Raw genomic sequence first — 15,745 nt, 5'->3', positions numbered from 1 at the left:
CTCAACTTCTGTATCCCAAGAGCTGTGTTAAGCTGTGTTTAAGCCAGCTGCCGGCTCCAAAAATTTCCAGAGACATGTAGAGCTACAGTAAATAATGGCTACAGCAGTTTTAAAGAATGAATCAATGTATAATTTCCCCTTCTAGATTTACTGGTCCCATACTCTTCCCGTGAAATTCATGGAAGGTTTTGATTTTTTTTTTTTTTTTTTTAAGTCCAAGCCTAAATTTCTCCTCTTATAGAGCTATTGTTGGCCACTATTGTTTTTATTATCCTGTAGCTTCTCTGGGAGGAGGACAGGCAGGACCTCACTGACACTGGGAGCAGTCAGTGGCAGTGTCTGCGCCCCAGGAGGTCACAGGAAGCAGGTGGCTGTGTTAATTGTCCTCCCTCCCGACTCTTGTCCTTCCTGGAGGCAATTTAGAAGTGGTCAGGAAGTGTCAGGCTTTCTGTGTCCCCCTAGGTTCACTACTGCCCACATTCATAATAATTTGAGGTATGTGCCAGGCAAGGGAAACTGTGTAGGAGTCCTTACCATCCTTCCTAAGCTGTGTGTCTGCCCGGCTGGAAGGGCTGGGTGCCATCACTGCAGAGTGTGTTTGAGATTGCAGCTGGAACCCAGCAGAATAACGAAGAATTCTATTAAAAAAAAAAAAAAAAAAAGGTATTTCCCTAACATATGGCATGTTTTTTCTTTCAAGCTAGTGGTAGAAGTCCGAGGTAAGAAAACTACAAAAACCCACAAGGTACATGAAATATTTCTGGAAACCATGATCCGCTCTTAACCTGGTGAGTGGAGGATAGGGAGTGTAAATGGATTTTCTGCCTCTGCCAGTCAGGTTTTAATTGTGTTTGCTGCAACTACACCATCAATAGTCTTGGATCCCTACATGGCACTCAGTGCTGTGCTTTGGAAAATCAGTTAGGGTCTTGCTACTTTTGGATGAGCTTCTAGTTAACTGTTTGCTTGACGTTTTCAACAGTGAAGGCACATAGCATTGCTGCGTGTCCTGCTGCAAGTGTCGAACCCCATGCTGTAAGCTAGGTAGGAGCTACCAGTAATGCTTTTAACTGTCTTTTGGAAAGTATCCACTCACCCTGGAAGTGACGTGAGTTGAGTAATAAATATCGTAGTAGTTATTTATCTGTCATATGCGTTTTGCGTGGAAACTCTGAGCTTCTGCTCAGGTGTAGTCTTGGTTTTACTGAGACTACTTGCCTAAATAAGGTGGGCTGCAGAATTATGTGTCTGGTGAATCATACTGGCTTCTGAATCATTCTTAGAAAATATCAGTCTGAAATACTAAGAAATAACAAGCACATTGTGCTTGGACTTGTATGCTATTTAAAGAATAGCATTTTAAAAGCAGAATATTTAGTAAAATGTTTAAAAACACTTTGCATTCTGTCAGGCCGTTGTACCAGGAAAAAATACCTACTTTAGAAGGGGAAGGGTGTAAGTACTCTGTAAGAATATCTGATTTTTATACAGCTATTTGCTATTTAAGCTCCTTTTTTTTTCAGTGCAAGGACATCAGCTGACAACAGCAGCAACCAAATCATGTTTGCAGCTGGGCAATTACAGTAGACCCTAAGATCTGCGACTGTCAACCATAAACACAGATGCCTTCGAAGTTCTGTTTTTCTTCCATGTGGAAGTCGTTGGCATGGAACAGATGCCTTCATTTTGGAGAAACCAACCTCTGGATATAATTGGTTCTCTCTTGTCCTCTAGGGACAGTCTCTCACAGATGAAATTAGATGAGAGGAAAAAAAGACACAGGCACACACACTCACACGTGACACGAAGCAGGAGTTTTCAGGATCCCTCTCTGTTTTGTCACGTGGAACTGTTTTACAGCTGGAAGATTTCACTCCATTTTTAGCACTCTACACACATTATGATGATGCTATATGAAAAACATCCAAATTAAAATATATATATATCTGGCCAAAGTTTACTATTAATCTAGGCGTGCTTGTTTAGAAATGACAGGCATATCCAGCCTGGATTACCTTAGTGTTAAATGTTGATTTCTGCGCTATCTGTCAATCCTGCAGTCTCAGAAATTTAAAATTTAATGTCAGAGAGACAAGATGGTTTAAAAAACTTCTGTTGCAGTGGTGGAATCAAAGTGTTTTCATCAAATGGTTTGCTTGTTGTTAACACAGGAGGGAAGAAGCAAGTAGTTGACTTCACATTTCATCTACCCTACAAGCATTCAATGAAGGAGCGCGTTGTCGGGAACTGTAGTAGAATTAATCCAGTGAACACCTGTGATAACCCATTGCTGGGAGTCCTGTGGCAGGGTACTGGAAGAGACTGGGTCCTCTCACTGCAGGCACCTAAAATGGGGTGATGGTGGTGGGACTTAAAGACTCTAAGAGAGTAAGAGAGAGGGAGAATCTGCCTACCCTGTGCACTTCAAAGGCTTTTGTCACGCTCTCTCCCCTCTGGTGTAACAGCTAACAAATCATGTAGTTTATGTTATTTAGTACTATTAAAATAGATTAATGCCAATTTTGGATTAGCTTAATAAGCTCGGTTGTGAACTGTGGCAGTCGGGCAGTGCTGTGTGAAGAGCTGTGGTGTTCTTGGGTAGAGTGAGTACCTCCAGAAGGAGGGTGCAGCAGGGATCAGGGACTGCCAGGAGGTAAGCTGGTACCCAGGACCCTGGAGGTGTGTAATCTCTGAATTATTTTTCTTTCTTAAGTTTTATTTCTTAGCATAAGTTTTTGTTGGTTTTTTTGGTTTTTTTTTTTTTATATTGCAGTTCAATAGCAGTCCAGTTCAATCACTAGGTGTAAAATTTATCTAGGCAAATGTAACTCTTACGTGAATTGGCTGATGGACTGTAGGAGTGTGGTTGCTTGAGGATGCTGAGCCTTTGTAACAGCATAGGTAGGTCCTGCTGGTAGCATATGGATGGCCTGAGTTCTGAACTTGATTTTCATATTTTAGTGGTGATTTCCATATTTGACATGAGGAGTTTAGTGCTACTGCAGTATTTCCATCTCTTACAATTTGAGCAGAAATGTCACCAGCAGTGAAAGCTGTCAGGAGTTACCTTGGACCTGCCTTGGTCTGGGTAGTTGATAGAAGGCAATCTGCCTTTTAGACACGATGCAACCGGATAGCTGCAGTGTGCTGCGGTCCGTTGTTTCATGCTGACCCCCAAGAGCCGTGCGGGTGGAGGGCATTCACTAGGACTTCAAGCAGTTGGAAGGAAGCCCGAAGTAAACTTAGTTTTGAACCAGTGACTCTTCAGCTTTTGTAAAGTTGTAGGGAGATTCTTTGGTGTGAAACTCCAATTCACAGAACTTCAGTGCAACAGTGTGCTGCTCATAGCATTGGATTTCTGAAGAACCACATATTAAGGGAAAAATTGCAACCAGGGAAGTGCTTAGGTGATGAAGGGATTTCTGGTAGTAACTAGGAAGTGCAGTAATGGTTGGTTTCTTTTGAGGCTGATCCTGATATTTGTAGTCTTTACATCCTATTAACTCCTTGAAAGATAAGCTGATACAAGAATGATTTGCCAGGGCCAATGGCTCTTCTAAAAATCTTGGCTCAGGTTATATCCCCCATCTCTCCACATATAAGATAAAAGCACTGTGAATATGAGGTTAACTGAATTCAAATAGAAGACTCTCTCGAGTTATTGCATTCCTTAGAAAATAAATACATTTCTCATATGGTTGAGATTGATCAAAAAAGTATTCTGTATGCCAGTGATTACATTCCCATCTGTGATTAAGGTTTTCTGTCTGCATCTGGTTTTCACATTATATTTCTGTAACAAGAATCCTTTATATGGCAGAGTTCACTCTCTGTATTTTCTATTAGCTGCAGCTTGAACTACTGCACGGATCGCAGATTTACACATGTGGTTTTCATTACTTCATACCATTGAGAAAAAGTAATATTTGTTTGGGAAAGTATGTTTTTCAAAATTTCCATGGTAATACAACATGTTGATCCTTTTTTATAACACTCTTGTAAGACTACAAATTGTTAGAGGCATTCTACTCTCAGTGAAGTTCAGACTTTAGACAATTTTGCGTGTACGTTCGAACAACAGCAGCAGTTTACAATTCAGGAGGCAAAAATAAATTTGAAAAAGGAGATTATCATAGAATGGGTATAGCAGAATGCATCCATCACTTTGGAAAGTGTGGCATACAGAGAAAATGAACGTCGGGCTGAAACAAAGAAAGAGTAGTAAGTTAAAGTGATGTCTTCATTGTAAAGTGGATGACAGATGGGTACTTTTTTTTTTGAGTAAGATTTTTTTTTTTTTTGTAGTAAGAGGTTTGAAAATCTTTTCCCAGCCATGAAAAGGAGCATGCTATTCATCAGACACTAATATTGTTATATGTTACATAATTTAACATATTGGATCATAATTATTTCTAGTGGACAAATTAGTAAAGGTTAGCAAAACATGAATACATCTTTACAGATGGCTGCTGTGTGTAATTCTGAATCCAAAATACGACGTTAATGTAATGTTCCACTGTAAGTCCGTATTTCAGCCAGATTGTTCTATTGTCACTCGGTAGAAAACTTCATGTTTAAATGATCTCAGTTAAATTAATAGGGCCACTTGGTCTGCAAAGGATTTGTCCATTTTGGTAGGGCCATGAGTTTATGGCCATAAACATCAGATCAAACAATAACAACAATTTGGGGAATGTTGTATGCATTTATGGAAATGTAAAGTGTTATGCAAAAGTCTGGGCAATTGAAAAAGTCACCATTCACGATAGGGCACAACCGAAAGGTGGTTTTTATTGCCTGTGTAAGAGCATGGTGACAGCTAGAGAATGTAATGCAAAATAAGAACCATTGTAGAAAAGTAGCTACTGCACTCAAGTTTGTGAGTCCTAACCACGTTTTGGAGATTATTTTCCAAATGCCAAAGGCAGTTGTGTCATATTGAAAGCTTCGCATTTGCCAAATACTGGGCAGAGGCCTGCAGTCCCTGCACACCTCTCGTTTTCACTGAAATCAGCGTTTTGGCTTGTGTCAGGGCTGCAGGGAAACACCGTCAACATGGGAAAGAAGGGACTTGGAGTGGTGAACTCCTTTGTTCTGTAACTTTGACTTGGGAAGGTTTGTTTTGGTTTGAGGAGGGTGCTAGGTTGTGGGAAAGATTGCAACTTGTGGCATGAACACAAATGGGATCTTCTGTAAATGCCCTTGGGCGATACGGTTTTTGCAGTAAGATCTAGTCCAGGAGAGGGCTGGGGCTGGGTTCTCTGTTAGGTGCATGCAGCTGCGACCGGATCCTTATGCATGCTTAACTTTACGTCCTGAAATACCTGAATAGTGGATGCAGATTGAAGCATGTTCGTAACTGTGTGTGCCTGGCTCTGAAAATCTTTCTGCCTTGACATAATTACGAACCCCTGGAAAGCATATTAATGTCTTGGAAAAGCTGACGGCTCTGTAATACAGACTCATGCTAATGACAAAGTATTTGTGTAACCCAAACAAACAGTTTTTGTAGGTGTTGGAGGAGGCGGGAAATTGCCTTTTCAGAAGTGGGAGGATGATTTGTAAATATATCAATAGCTTTTTGATCTCCCTTTGTTTAAATGTGTTTGCTGTTATGACTTACGAAACCAAATCAGTATAGCAATGTGTAATTGCAAGGTCTCTGTTTTCATGACTGTGCTTGTTTAATAAATTATTCTCTAGAGCTTCTGTTGCACCAGGTAAAGTATGTTAATATTTTATAATATATGGATATATTTAAACCCAAGCATTTTTACAGTATTACCTAATAGGTGTTTTCATGGTAGGATACAGGCTGCCCTTACTTTGTTGCCCTCTGTATGCCAACTATTTTAAATGAGCAACTTATGAAACAGCCTTTGTCGGAGAATTAATACAGTTTTTAAAGTACTGCCTTACATTTACTAAGAATATGCGGATAATTGATTTAGAATGATAGCATTTCTGTCTTCCCTTTTTATTTAAAAGACTGCTATTATCATGCAAATGAAGGGGTGTGGTGCTTCAAACTGGCTGTGATATGTGCTTTTTTTTTTTTTTCATTTGTTGTTGTCAATAGAAAAGATTGATCTCTGGGCTGGTGAACATAATATCTGTCCCAGTCAGAAAAGGAAAGAGGAAATTAGCAGAGCGATTGGTGGAAAATGATATCTGTCAAAAGAAACACTTGGAGAGCACTGAGTTTAGTGATAGGTGACTGCCGGAAAAAAGGGAACTTTGAATTTTGTCAAGGTAAGGAACAGAAAAATATTTGATTTTGTAATGTGCATACCTTTTAGAAGTTATTTTTACTGTGCCTTGCCTTGTAAACTGTAATTAAAAAATCAATCTTTCCCTTTAGCCTCCAAAGAGTCTGCCCAAATCTGTGAACACGGTACAGCCATAACAATAGAATCCCTCAGTGATGACTTTTCTAAAATCTACCTTAGCTTAAAAATATAAATATGTGAAATTTTTAATTGTGGTTTTTTTGTGGTTTTTTTAGGACACAGGTGCTCTTTATCTTGCATGTATATATTACTTGTCTGGGCTGTGAAAATAATGAAGTTCAGTTACCTGAACTGTGAATTGGAACAATACTTGCAACCAGGTTAAGGGATGGTTGTAATCACATTGGCAAAATGCTTACGTTTGTAATTTAGAGGAAACCTCTGGTAAACTCATCTGTGATAAATTTGATTGAGATGATATTGAGCATGGGTATTTCTGTTTCTTGTGTGCAAAGATTTTTACCATACTGGAAACGTAAACCTGCTCTGGCAGACCTAAACTTACAGATAACCTATGACTGACATTCCTGTCTTTATTGTAACTACTTTTTTTCTCCTAAAATTGTCTGTTTAGATGGCAAGAAACTACTAAACTGATTTTTAGTGCTTTCCAGCACTCTGATACTGTTGGACCATTTCACCTCTGACATGACTTTCATAGAGTATGATACCAAAGTAAAATGAACAGTGTCTGAGTACTCTAGGCTCTACTCCCTTTGGTTTTGAAGGCAGCTAAGCCTTGATCTTATTGCTTGTCTCCCCACCTGTGATGCCGTGGCCCAGGCTGCTGTCTGTGGGGTGTGGAAAGGAGATGGAGCACAGCTGAGAAAGCCAGCAGGAGGCTCTGCACATCGTGGCATGGCTGGGGGCCGGGGCTAAGGTTTTGTGCACCAGTGTGGACGTGCTTTTTAAAAATGAAATCCTATTAAAAATGAATTTACATTCTGATTTGAGTTCTTCACTTAGTTTAAAACAGATAAATGCTTCTTCAGGACCATCCTATACACAGGCAGAATGAATAGCCATAGCAGGGTTTCTTCTTGCCTTTTTATTTTGTTAATTTAACAGTGTCTAGCTTCTGACTAATCCTCCTTTCTTCTATCTGCAGTCTGTTTTTCCAAGTGCAAGTGTACCCTGTACAGGTGGTTGTTGGTTGGTTTCTTTTGCCATATGGGTCTTCATAAAGGATTTTAAAAATAAATAAATGTAAAAGTAAAGATTTCATGCCTGAAGCATGCAGTGCTGGCATACTAAGGGGAAGTTTATTGTAGTTTATTGCTGTCAGAGCACGTGCAACATAATGGAAATTTCCTACAACTTAGGAGAAAAGCATGTTTTCTAATACTATTCATTTTTATAGAAAGAGGGAATGAATATGACTAAAATTCACTTAATCTTTATGAAGTCCAAATGATCTGGTTGTACTGCTGAAATATTCATAAATGGGAGGGAACAGCATGTTACCTGTCTTGTTAACTGTGGGGCAGGTCAGGCTGCCTGTATCACCTGGGTGCAGGCACAGCTCTACCATCGTGAAGTTGTGCTATACTAAATTATTCCCTTTCCTCGGCAGTTCTATCCGCGTAGCCTTATAGCAAAACAAATGCATCCTCTCTATAACACAACTTAGAGAGTTGATGATATTGTATTGTTTTTACCTTGGTGATTAGAATAATCCAAAACTGCTTTGTAGCTCTTTATTATAAAGAGAGTTATCAGTACTGGTTAGCAATTGTTAGATCTTGGGGCATTCCCATTTTGACTTCTACTTGAAGTTGGGTGACTGGGTAAGGTACGTACATGTGGATGGATACATTTGTCACACATTCAAAAATTTTAGTCTTAAATGGCCAAGAAGTTCCACACTGAAATTTGGTTGATTGATCAGAGATGAGGTCAATACATAGAGCGTGACTTAACGTGGACTTTGCTGTGCCCAAGAAGATTTGACTTGCTATTTGAAACCAAAGTGGAATAAAAGGCCAAATACAAGGTGTTTGAGTCTACGACTGCCTTGAAGCAACAGTCTCTTGTAGCTTTAGACTACCTGTGCTGATGTGGTCCCTTTCAAGCATCATCTTTATTTTGCTATTGCAAAGTCTTCTTTTCTTGTTTTCCTTTTTTATCTTCAAAACAATTGCTTGCTTACCTATGTAGCTTAAAGAGTACAATGGAAATAATAAACCCCCCTTCTAACACATAACAGATGCAAAAGGGGACGAGTGTATTATAGACAGCAAATTGTCATTACACAGCTCACAATCAGATTTTCATCTGTTCATGTGGCGCACACCTGTGGCTTGCTGGTGCTGCTCTTGATTGGAGTGTGAGAGATCTTAATGAAAAACAAAGTCGGGATGACAAGAAGAGACTCCACGGCACACATGGGTTACTTCACACGTCGTAAGAAAGTGAAATTCGAAATACCCTGGTTTGGAGAGAGTGCCTAATGGTGAGGGAGCGTGCCTGGGTGACTCCGCAAAGGGAGCCGGGGCCCTCTTTGTTGCTGCCTGCCAAATAAGGCGTTTTTCCCTGTAGGTAAGGTTGATTTGCACCAGTTGTGAGCAGTGGCCGATTTCTTCAGTTTACTTTCCGAGCCAGTAAGAGTATCCTGGGCAGGAATCCAGCTTTTGAAGTACAAAGAAAATAACCCATAATCTATGTAAAACGCTGGCGGATGGGGAAGGGAGGAAATTTGCAGAGAATAACTGAGTTGGAGAACAACTGTGTTAAAAGTAGAATGTAAGGGGAGTGTGTGTGTGACATTTGTATTTATTTTAATTTTAAAATATGATCTTGAAGCCTTCGAGGTGAGCAGAGGACGAGCTCTCACAATATGATATATTTATTAGTAAGCTGAAACCAGACACTCCAGCTGAAGCTCCTTTTTCAAAGTGATTTTTTTCCCCTGAGTTTGCGGAGTTTGGGTTCTTGCTCTCTCTTTTTTTTTTTTTTTCTTTTTTTTTTTTTTTTTTCCTCCTTTCCTTCCCCCTCTTGGTAATGTACTGTGGCTCTGATAACGTTAATGGGCTTTGCCCCACATGGAGCAGCAAGTGTATTGTACCACTGATCCCAGGTCAGTGTGATGCGTGAAATCAATTTATTTGAATCTCTTTGCCTGTATAGGAATTTGGCGGCATGCCAGTTGTTTTCATTTAATGTTCTTTGTGTTGAACACAGACAAGCAGGCATGCTTTTGTACTCTTCTTTCTTCTGGGCTCTTTGCTTTTCAGCCAATATTCTATTCTGTGGATTTTTCAGAAAGAAGTAGGAATGTGTTACCTTTTTAAAAAATCATTTTTGTTTAAATAGCCTTTAAAGAGCACAGAAACTAGGTCAGTCGTAGCAGCCTGTGTGGGGTTTTCACCAAGTATAGGTGATAACACCTTTTCCTGTTTCTTAAATTTGGGGGAAAAGAGAGTCTGTTTTTCTAATGCCTGGTTCTATGATTTGTGTCCTCTTTTAAGACAAAGACTTTTTAATAATGCTTAAATCAGAATAATTTTATTTCTAAGTAAGTGAATGTCTGGCAGTTGTTTGGACGAATTGGAAATGCTTTTCAGGATCTTTTTCATTTTCAGTGATTATCTTAAAATTTAAAATGCACATTAATTTGGGAATTGCTTGCCTCATCTTTCTGTCTGTTCCTCCCCTCCCCCGGATGCTTAATATTTTGAATGGCTGGCTGAAGAGCAGCTGCCCGAAAGTACCCATTTCTTTCCTTTTTTCCTTCTTCTTATGAGAAAGCAGCAAGGCGTGTGGAACAGAGCAAGTAATTTAGTCCTCTTAAAGAGAAAAAAGAAAAAAAGGAATAGTCAGCAGTAGATATTTCCAGGAGGATTTGTTTTAGAGCTCGGTGTCGGGAGCGGGAGTAGAGGACTCTGTTGATGCTCGGGGCGGTTGGTGCGGAAGTTGATCTGCAGAACCGCGGAGCCGCGGCGCAGGGGTCAGACTCGTACACATCAGCCCCGTTTCCTTGTTTAATTACCTGAAGAGCAAAACATCCAGGCTGGGAGTGTGTGAAAACCCAGTATCTCGACCAGCAGTTTGCTGCTCTGACATCCTGCGAGGCCAGCCCTGTCTGTCCGCAAACGTCAGGGCTGGTTCCTGACAGCGGGCTATCTCTGCCGGGCCTGGGTTCCTTCCATTCAGGAGGCATTGTGTGGAAGAGGGTTTGGTCAGGAATTTGAGGTTCCTGCCGGTTCTTCCAGCCCGGACAACCCTGTGACAGATAGGCCTGATTTTTTTTTTTTCTTTTAAAGAATAATAATAAAAAAAATTGGCTCTTTTTAGTCTTTCCCTTGTAATTCTGGCATTGGTGTAATACTGACTGAAACAAAACATGTTAACCCTTTCACTTCTGGATTCGTGGCTTTTCCCTTTTACTTCTTCTTTCTCCCCTTGCTCAACCTCTTTTATTTTCAGAGGGAAAAATCTTCTGAGGAGCAGATTCTTTCAGGCGGAGTTTGTGCTATGAAGCAAACAAGCTTACGAAAATGTTAAATTTTTTTTTGGTAGTAATCATTAACTTGATCATAATTCTTGGCATTTTAAGTTTTCATTTTCAGCATACTTGGCAACATAATTTTTATTCATCCCATGGACTCAAACCAAGCCAGTGTTTGTTCTGGCGTGCCCTGTTAAACAGTGGTGGCAGCTATCGACGCTTCCATTCTCAGTATACGTGTGACTTTCTTAGGTGTCCAGCCTGGTGTTCAATTTTGAAATATCAGGATAGAGGGTCCGTTGTAGTCCTTGCTTGTCGTAGCTGCTGTTTGTTGGGACCACTCAACAGGCTGGAGGTGTGGGTGTGCGAGGCAGGGCTCTGTGCACTGATCAGGTTTGGGCCCTGGTAGATGGAAAGTGTTTGTCAGGATGCAAAGCTCAAGATCATAACTGAATGCTTGATCTGAATGGTAAATAAAGAATATGACTCTTATTTGGATAATTTTAATACTCTAGTTTATAGCACAGTGCTGTTCATACTTATACTGGCAGAACTTAAGATCACAAGGCATAAGCAGAAGAGGGAGGAAACATAATTAATATGGCTTTTGCAGCAAAAATGAGTGTAGCATGTGACTGTTGCCTTTTATTGTGGGCAGAAGCTGGTCCAAGTAAGATATTTGTGGTTGTACAAGTGGAGAAGGGAGAGCTGAAAGTTAACTATGGTTTTGTTTTCTTTTATGCTGAACGTTTATGGTCCAGTCTATAGAGTTATGCCTGTAGTCTTGGAGGAGATTTTCACGTGCTAATGATTTTGGGTGCTTTGTAGGTGAGATTGAAAATGCTTAACTTGTATTTTCCCTGCTAATATTTCATTAGGATTTTGTAATACAGATTTAAGGGCATACCTTTTTTCTTGCATGCAAACATTACCAGGTGTTTTGAAGGATCCTTCGTTAAGAGAAGGTAGTCTTCTGTGGGCTTGCGCAGCTGGGAGTCAATGATAGTGCAGTGGGACCAAAAGAGTCATTATGATCTATTGTGCCACTAATCCTCCATCTGAGAAGGATTTGGAGGGGATGGTGCAACAAAAGAGCTCCTACAGTGTATCAGATCGATAATAGTGATCTAATAAACTCTTAAATAGGTACATAATCCTTCACCTTTAGAATCTGGCCCCCTTCATTATGGACTTCTTAGGCTACTCTGGTGTAAAGCAGCCTTTAAGTAAAAGTGAATTACTTAAGACATGTAGTTTTAAATCCCTTTATCATCTCATACTGTAAAGAAGCCATAGTTTAAATAAGCATTGCTTGTATCTACAGATGAAAAAAAAAAGCATTATGGTTAGTGTCATGTTTCTGTAGGGTTTGTACGTCTATAGGGAATTCAGTGTCTATATGAAAGCACTATTAGTTAAACCTTTTCAAGTCAAGTAAGTAATGTCCCTCTTTCCAGTGTTTTACATGTCTTTATGTTTTTGCGGAGTTCATAGTCTAATGAACTGTCCATGACCTCTAGCCAACCACTGCCCATGTCAACCAGCAGCACAGCAAAACAAAGTCCTCTGTGGATGTGTGATGATGACAGTAACCACAGTGTCTTTCCTCCCACCCATCGGGTGTCTAGCTCCTCTCTGAAAATGGCAGAAAATAATAGTCTTTAATCCATGGTTGCCACCACAAAAATCCCTCAGAAATAATGGTTTTAAATCAGCATTTTACTTGAAAAAATATTTAGCTTGGGCATCTGCACAGGTCTCTGCTGTGACAGTCTTGCTTAAGGAAAGTTCTCACAGGGAGTGGTTCCCAAGCTGGTTTGGGCTTTATTAAAGCTGGCACCTTGCATTGTGCTGGAACACTTACTGCTGCTCTTTGCAGACGTTTTCCTAGTGTGAAGTGATGTAATCTGCTCTTGGTATGAAATTCTGCTTCATAATTACCTCTGCGTTCTTCTCCTGCTTTTCTTCTGAATGGCCACAATGAAGAACCATGTGGAGTACAACACAATTAGGGAAAATGAAATGATATTTAAAGGCTGTGTTCCTCAAGGCTCCTCCCCATTCCTAAAGAAACAAAGATTCTGTATGTGAATTTTCCTTATCTGTGGTGGGATCGATCTGGGTCAGACTAAAAGCACAAAGCTTTGTGTCAATGTATAGTTCTCCCAGGGAGTGTGGTGTGCTTCTCCAATTGCACTATATTAACTGGGTCCCATTCTGGCTCAATTTTGTAGTGGAAACCTAACTGGCACAGTGTTTGTCCTTCAGTGTTAAGGCGGTGTTTGGTGGTTGTTGATGATACATTTGTATGTTAATTGCAGATGACATTTTATGGTAGTACTCAGAACTTCATATTCTGGAACTTCTAGTTTTCAGGGCTGGCAGAGGCAGGAGAGGATGCATGTCCAAGGCAGCAGGAGCAGAGACAAGTCATGTAGTAGAATTGGGGAAGGGAGGTGCATAGCAGGCTGAATATATGACCCCAGAATCAAGAATGGAGGAGTAGGTGTGATGGCAGAGAGAAGACAGATGGCACTGAACAGAAAAGTAGGAGAAAAACATGACAGAAGGTGTAACTAAGGAGATAATAGAAAGAAAAAGATTTCTTGGACTAAAATCAGTACCTTCCCTTTGTCTCTCACAAACGCTAATGCTTTTCTATCGTCAAGGGTTGAATGAGTCTGTGTACTGATTCTGCTGTGTTTCCAGACATTAGAGAGGTTCATTTTTTTCTGCTTTGCTGTTTTCGCAATTACAGGGTCTGCCAGTGGGTTGTCCTATTATAACTGTGAGAAGACTCATCCATAACCATTTTTCTGTTAGAACTTAGTTCTTGTAATGTAAAAAGGTACCCCCCCTGCCTTTATGCCATTAGACGTTCTCATTCATCAGGGAAAGTTAAAATATTTGATGAGGAAGTGGCTTTCTCACTTGGCTCTGAAAAGCAAATAATTTAAATGGGGGAAATAGTACTTAGCTGCCTTAGATATGCTCAAATATTTATTTACAGTTCTCATTCGTTACACTCTTGAAATTACTCAGTAGTTGATGGATGTAATGCTAAAATCAAGGCATTAGCAGTAAACCCCAATATATTGTGCAGTGCTGCTGCTGTGATATTACTGGCACTACCATGTATATAACCACGTCCCAAGGCATGCAGGAGCGCCTGGTTTCCAGCCTGTTATAGTGGAGACCAGTGTAAAAGATTTTGCTGCCTGACGTAAGACTAAGCTTTATTTTCTGAATGTTTCCAGCCTGTTATAGTGGAGACCAGTGTATAAGATTTTGCTGCCTGATGTAAGACTAAGCTTTATTTTCTGAATGCTTGTCAGTTTGTTTCACAAGTAGAACATTATCCTTATATTGTTGAATATACACATATATATGCTGAGTACTATTCTTTAATTTCCTTTGTATATCTGATGACTATTGTGGTTTGCAAATTCCTACTGAAACTCATCAGGAACAATAGCTTTGTATGAAGGCCCCTTTAAACAAAGCTTTTGTACCGCTATAAAGGTAGTAAATAAGTACAAGTTGATCAATATATGACAAAAGGGTGAAGAAAGGAGGTCAAGAGGTAAGAATATTTCCATATAAAACATTTTTTCCCCTATTGAAAATGGCAGTATGAGCATAAATAAATGTTTTGTATTGCTGTGTATTTGCTCCACCTGGTGGATTTTCCTGAAAGTGTTTTTAATTCTTGCTAATTAGGGAAAGCTGTCTTTAATTGAATATTAACACACAGTGCCAACAGTAAAGGCAACAAGAGAATTTTTTTTTTTTTTTTTTTTTAAGAGTAACGGTAGTGCTGCAAAAGACAGATTTGGGGAAAGAAAACATTAAAATTAGATATTTGTTGTGGCCACAGTTGGTCAGTACAGTCATCTCTATGAAACCATAGCATTCCAAACCAATTAGTGATAACAGTTTACTCTTGGACTCATCTAGAGATTAGTAATTAAACGTCCTAATCTATGGTTTATGAGTTTATACGTGATCAGTGAAAGTGAGGATTGCCCCACCCCAATTTGTGAGCCCCCCTCTATGAGAAGTAGCAGTGCTATTGAAAAAGAGAGTTCCTGCACTGAAGTGTTGCTGCTGTACATGGGCATAAAATCTGTCTGTCATTAAGCTAGCTTTGCGAACATTGTTTTCTTTGGAATTCGTAAGGACTCGGTTATGCTTTGATCATCTCATTGTTCTCCTTAGGTTATTTTTTTTCTTTAGAGTGTAATGGCTCCCTAGCAGAAGGTGAAGTTTAGAAAATAGTGTCTCCATATGCAGGGGATTTGGAGACCTTTTTATTGTCTTTAAAAATGTCATTCATAGTCCTCATTAGCATTTATTGTTGCAAGCGTACAAGCAGAAAATGTGAAATTGGTATGTCATGAATAGCTCCACAGAGCTCTAGAGCCCTGAAATTTTGCCTGCAGTGTGGTGTGGGGCAGGCATTGAGAGAAAGCTGGCCAGATGGCTGCCAGCACAGAGCAGAGCTGCAGGTTTTTGTCTCTGGTGCTGAGAGGAGGGAAAGTTCACTGGAGCATACGCTATCACCCCTTGCGTTTTAACAAAACTAACTCGCCATCAGTCAAAACGGGGAGGTGGTGACATTGAAACAAAAGTTTTCAATATAATGTAACAGCCCTTGTCAAATGAATAAAATATGTTTAGTTAGTGTCACAAATATTGACATGTTACAAAGAAAAATGCAAGGCTCGAATTTATGGCTAGTGGTATATACGCTTTCACACAAATATGCTCTCACATTATCTTTATTATGAAAATCCTATGCATTGAAAAGACATCAATTAGAGGTCAAAACTAGGGTTAATATACTACAGCAGGAGGAGGTTTCCCTACCCATGTTAAACGAGCAAACACTCTGAGCTTCAAGTAAAAAAACAACTGATAGCTTGATACCTTTTTTGTTCACCTTTTCTTTTCATTTTTTTTTCACCCCTTCCCCTTTCTTTTTGGATCTTAAAATATGACCCTAGTT

The 15,745-nt window shown here is 39.8% G+C and overlaps 1 protein-coding gene across 1 annotated transcript in view; it reads left to right on the top strand.

Moving 5' to 3' along the window:
* Nucleotides 1–6,164: 6,164 nt before the first annotated feature.
* RUNX1T1 (runt-related transcription factor 1; translocated to, 1 (cyclin D-related)) overlaps nucleotides 6,165–15,745 on the top strand; it is a 93,486-nt gene continuing 83,905 nt past the window's right edge. Inside the window, exon 1 of the mRNA XM_010088007.1 lies at nucleotides 6,165–6,252. Coding sequence (XP_010086309.1) covers nucleotides 6,165–6,252 — 88 coding nt within the window. The remainder of the gene's footprint in view (nucleotides 6,253–15,745) is intronic.

This window comes from Pterocles gutturalis, unplaced genomic scaffold (assembly GCF_000699245.1).
Source record: "Pterocles gutturalis isolate BGI_N339 unplaced genomic scaffold, ASM69924v1 scaffold15911, whole genome shotgun sequence".
Classification (NCBI taxonomy): Eukaryota; Metazoa; Chordata; class Aves; order Pterocliformes; family Pteroclidae; genus Pterocles; species Pterocles gutturalis.
The sequence above is the reverse complement of the archived record's forward strand: the minus strand, read 5'-3'. Positions and strand labels throughout refer to the sequence as shown.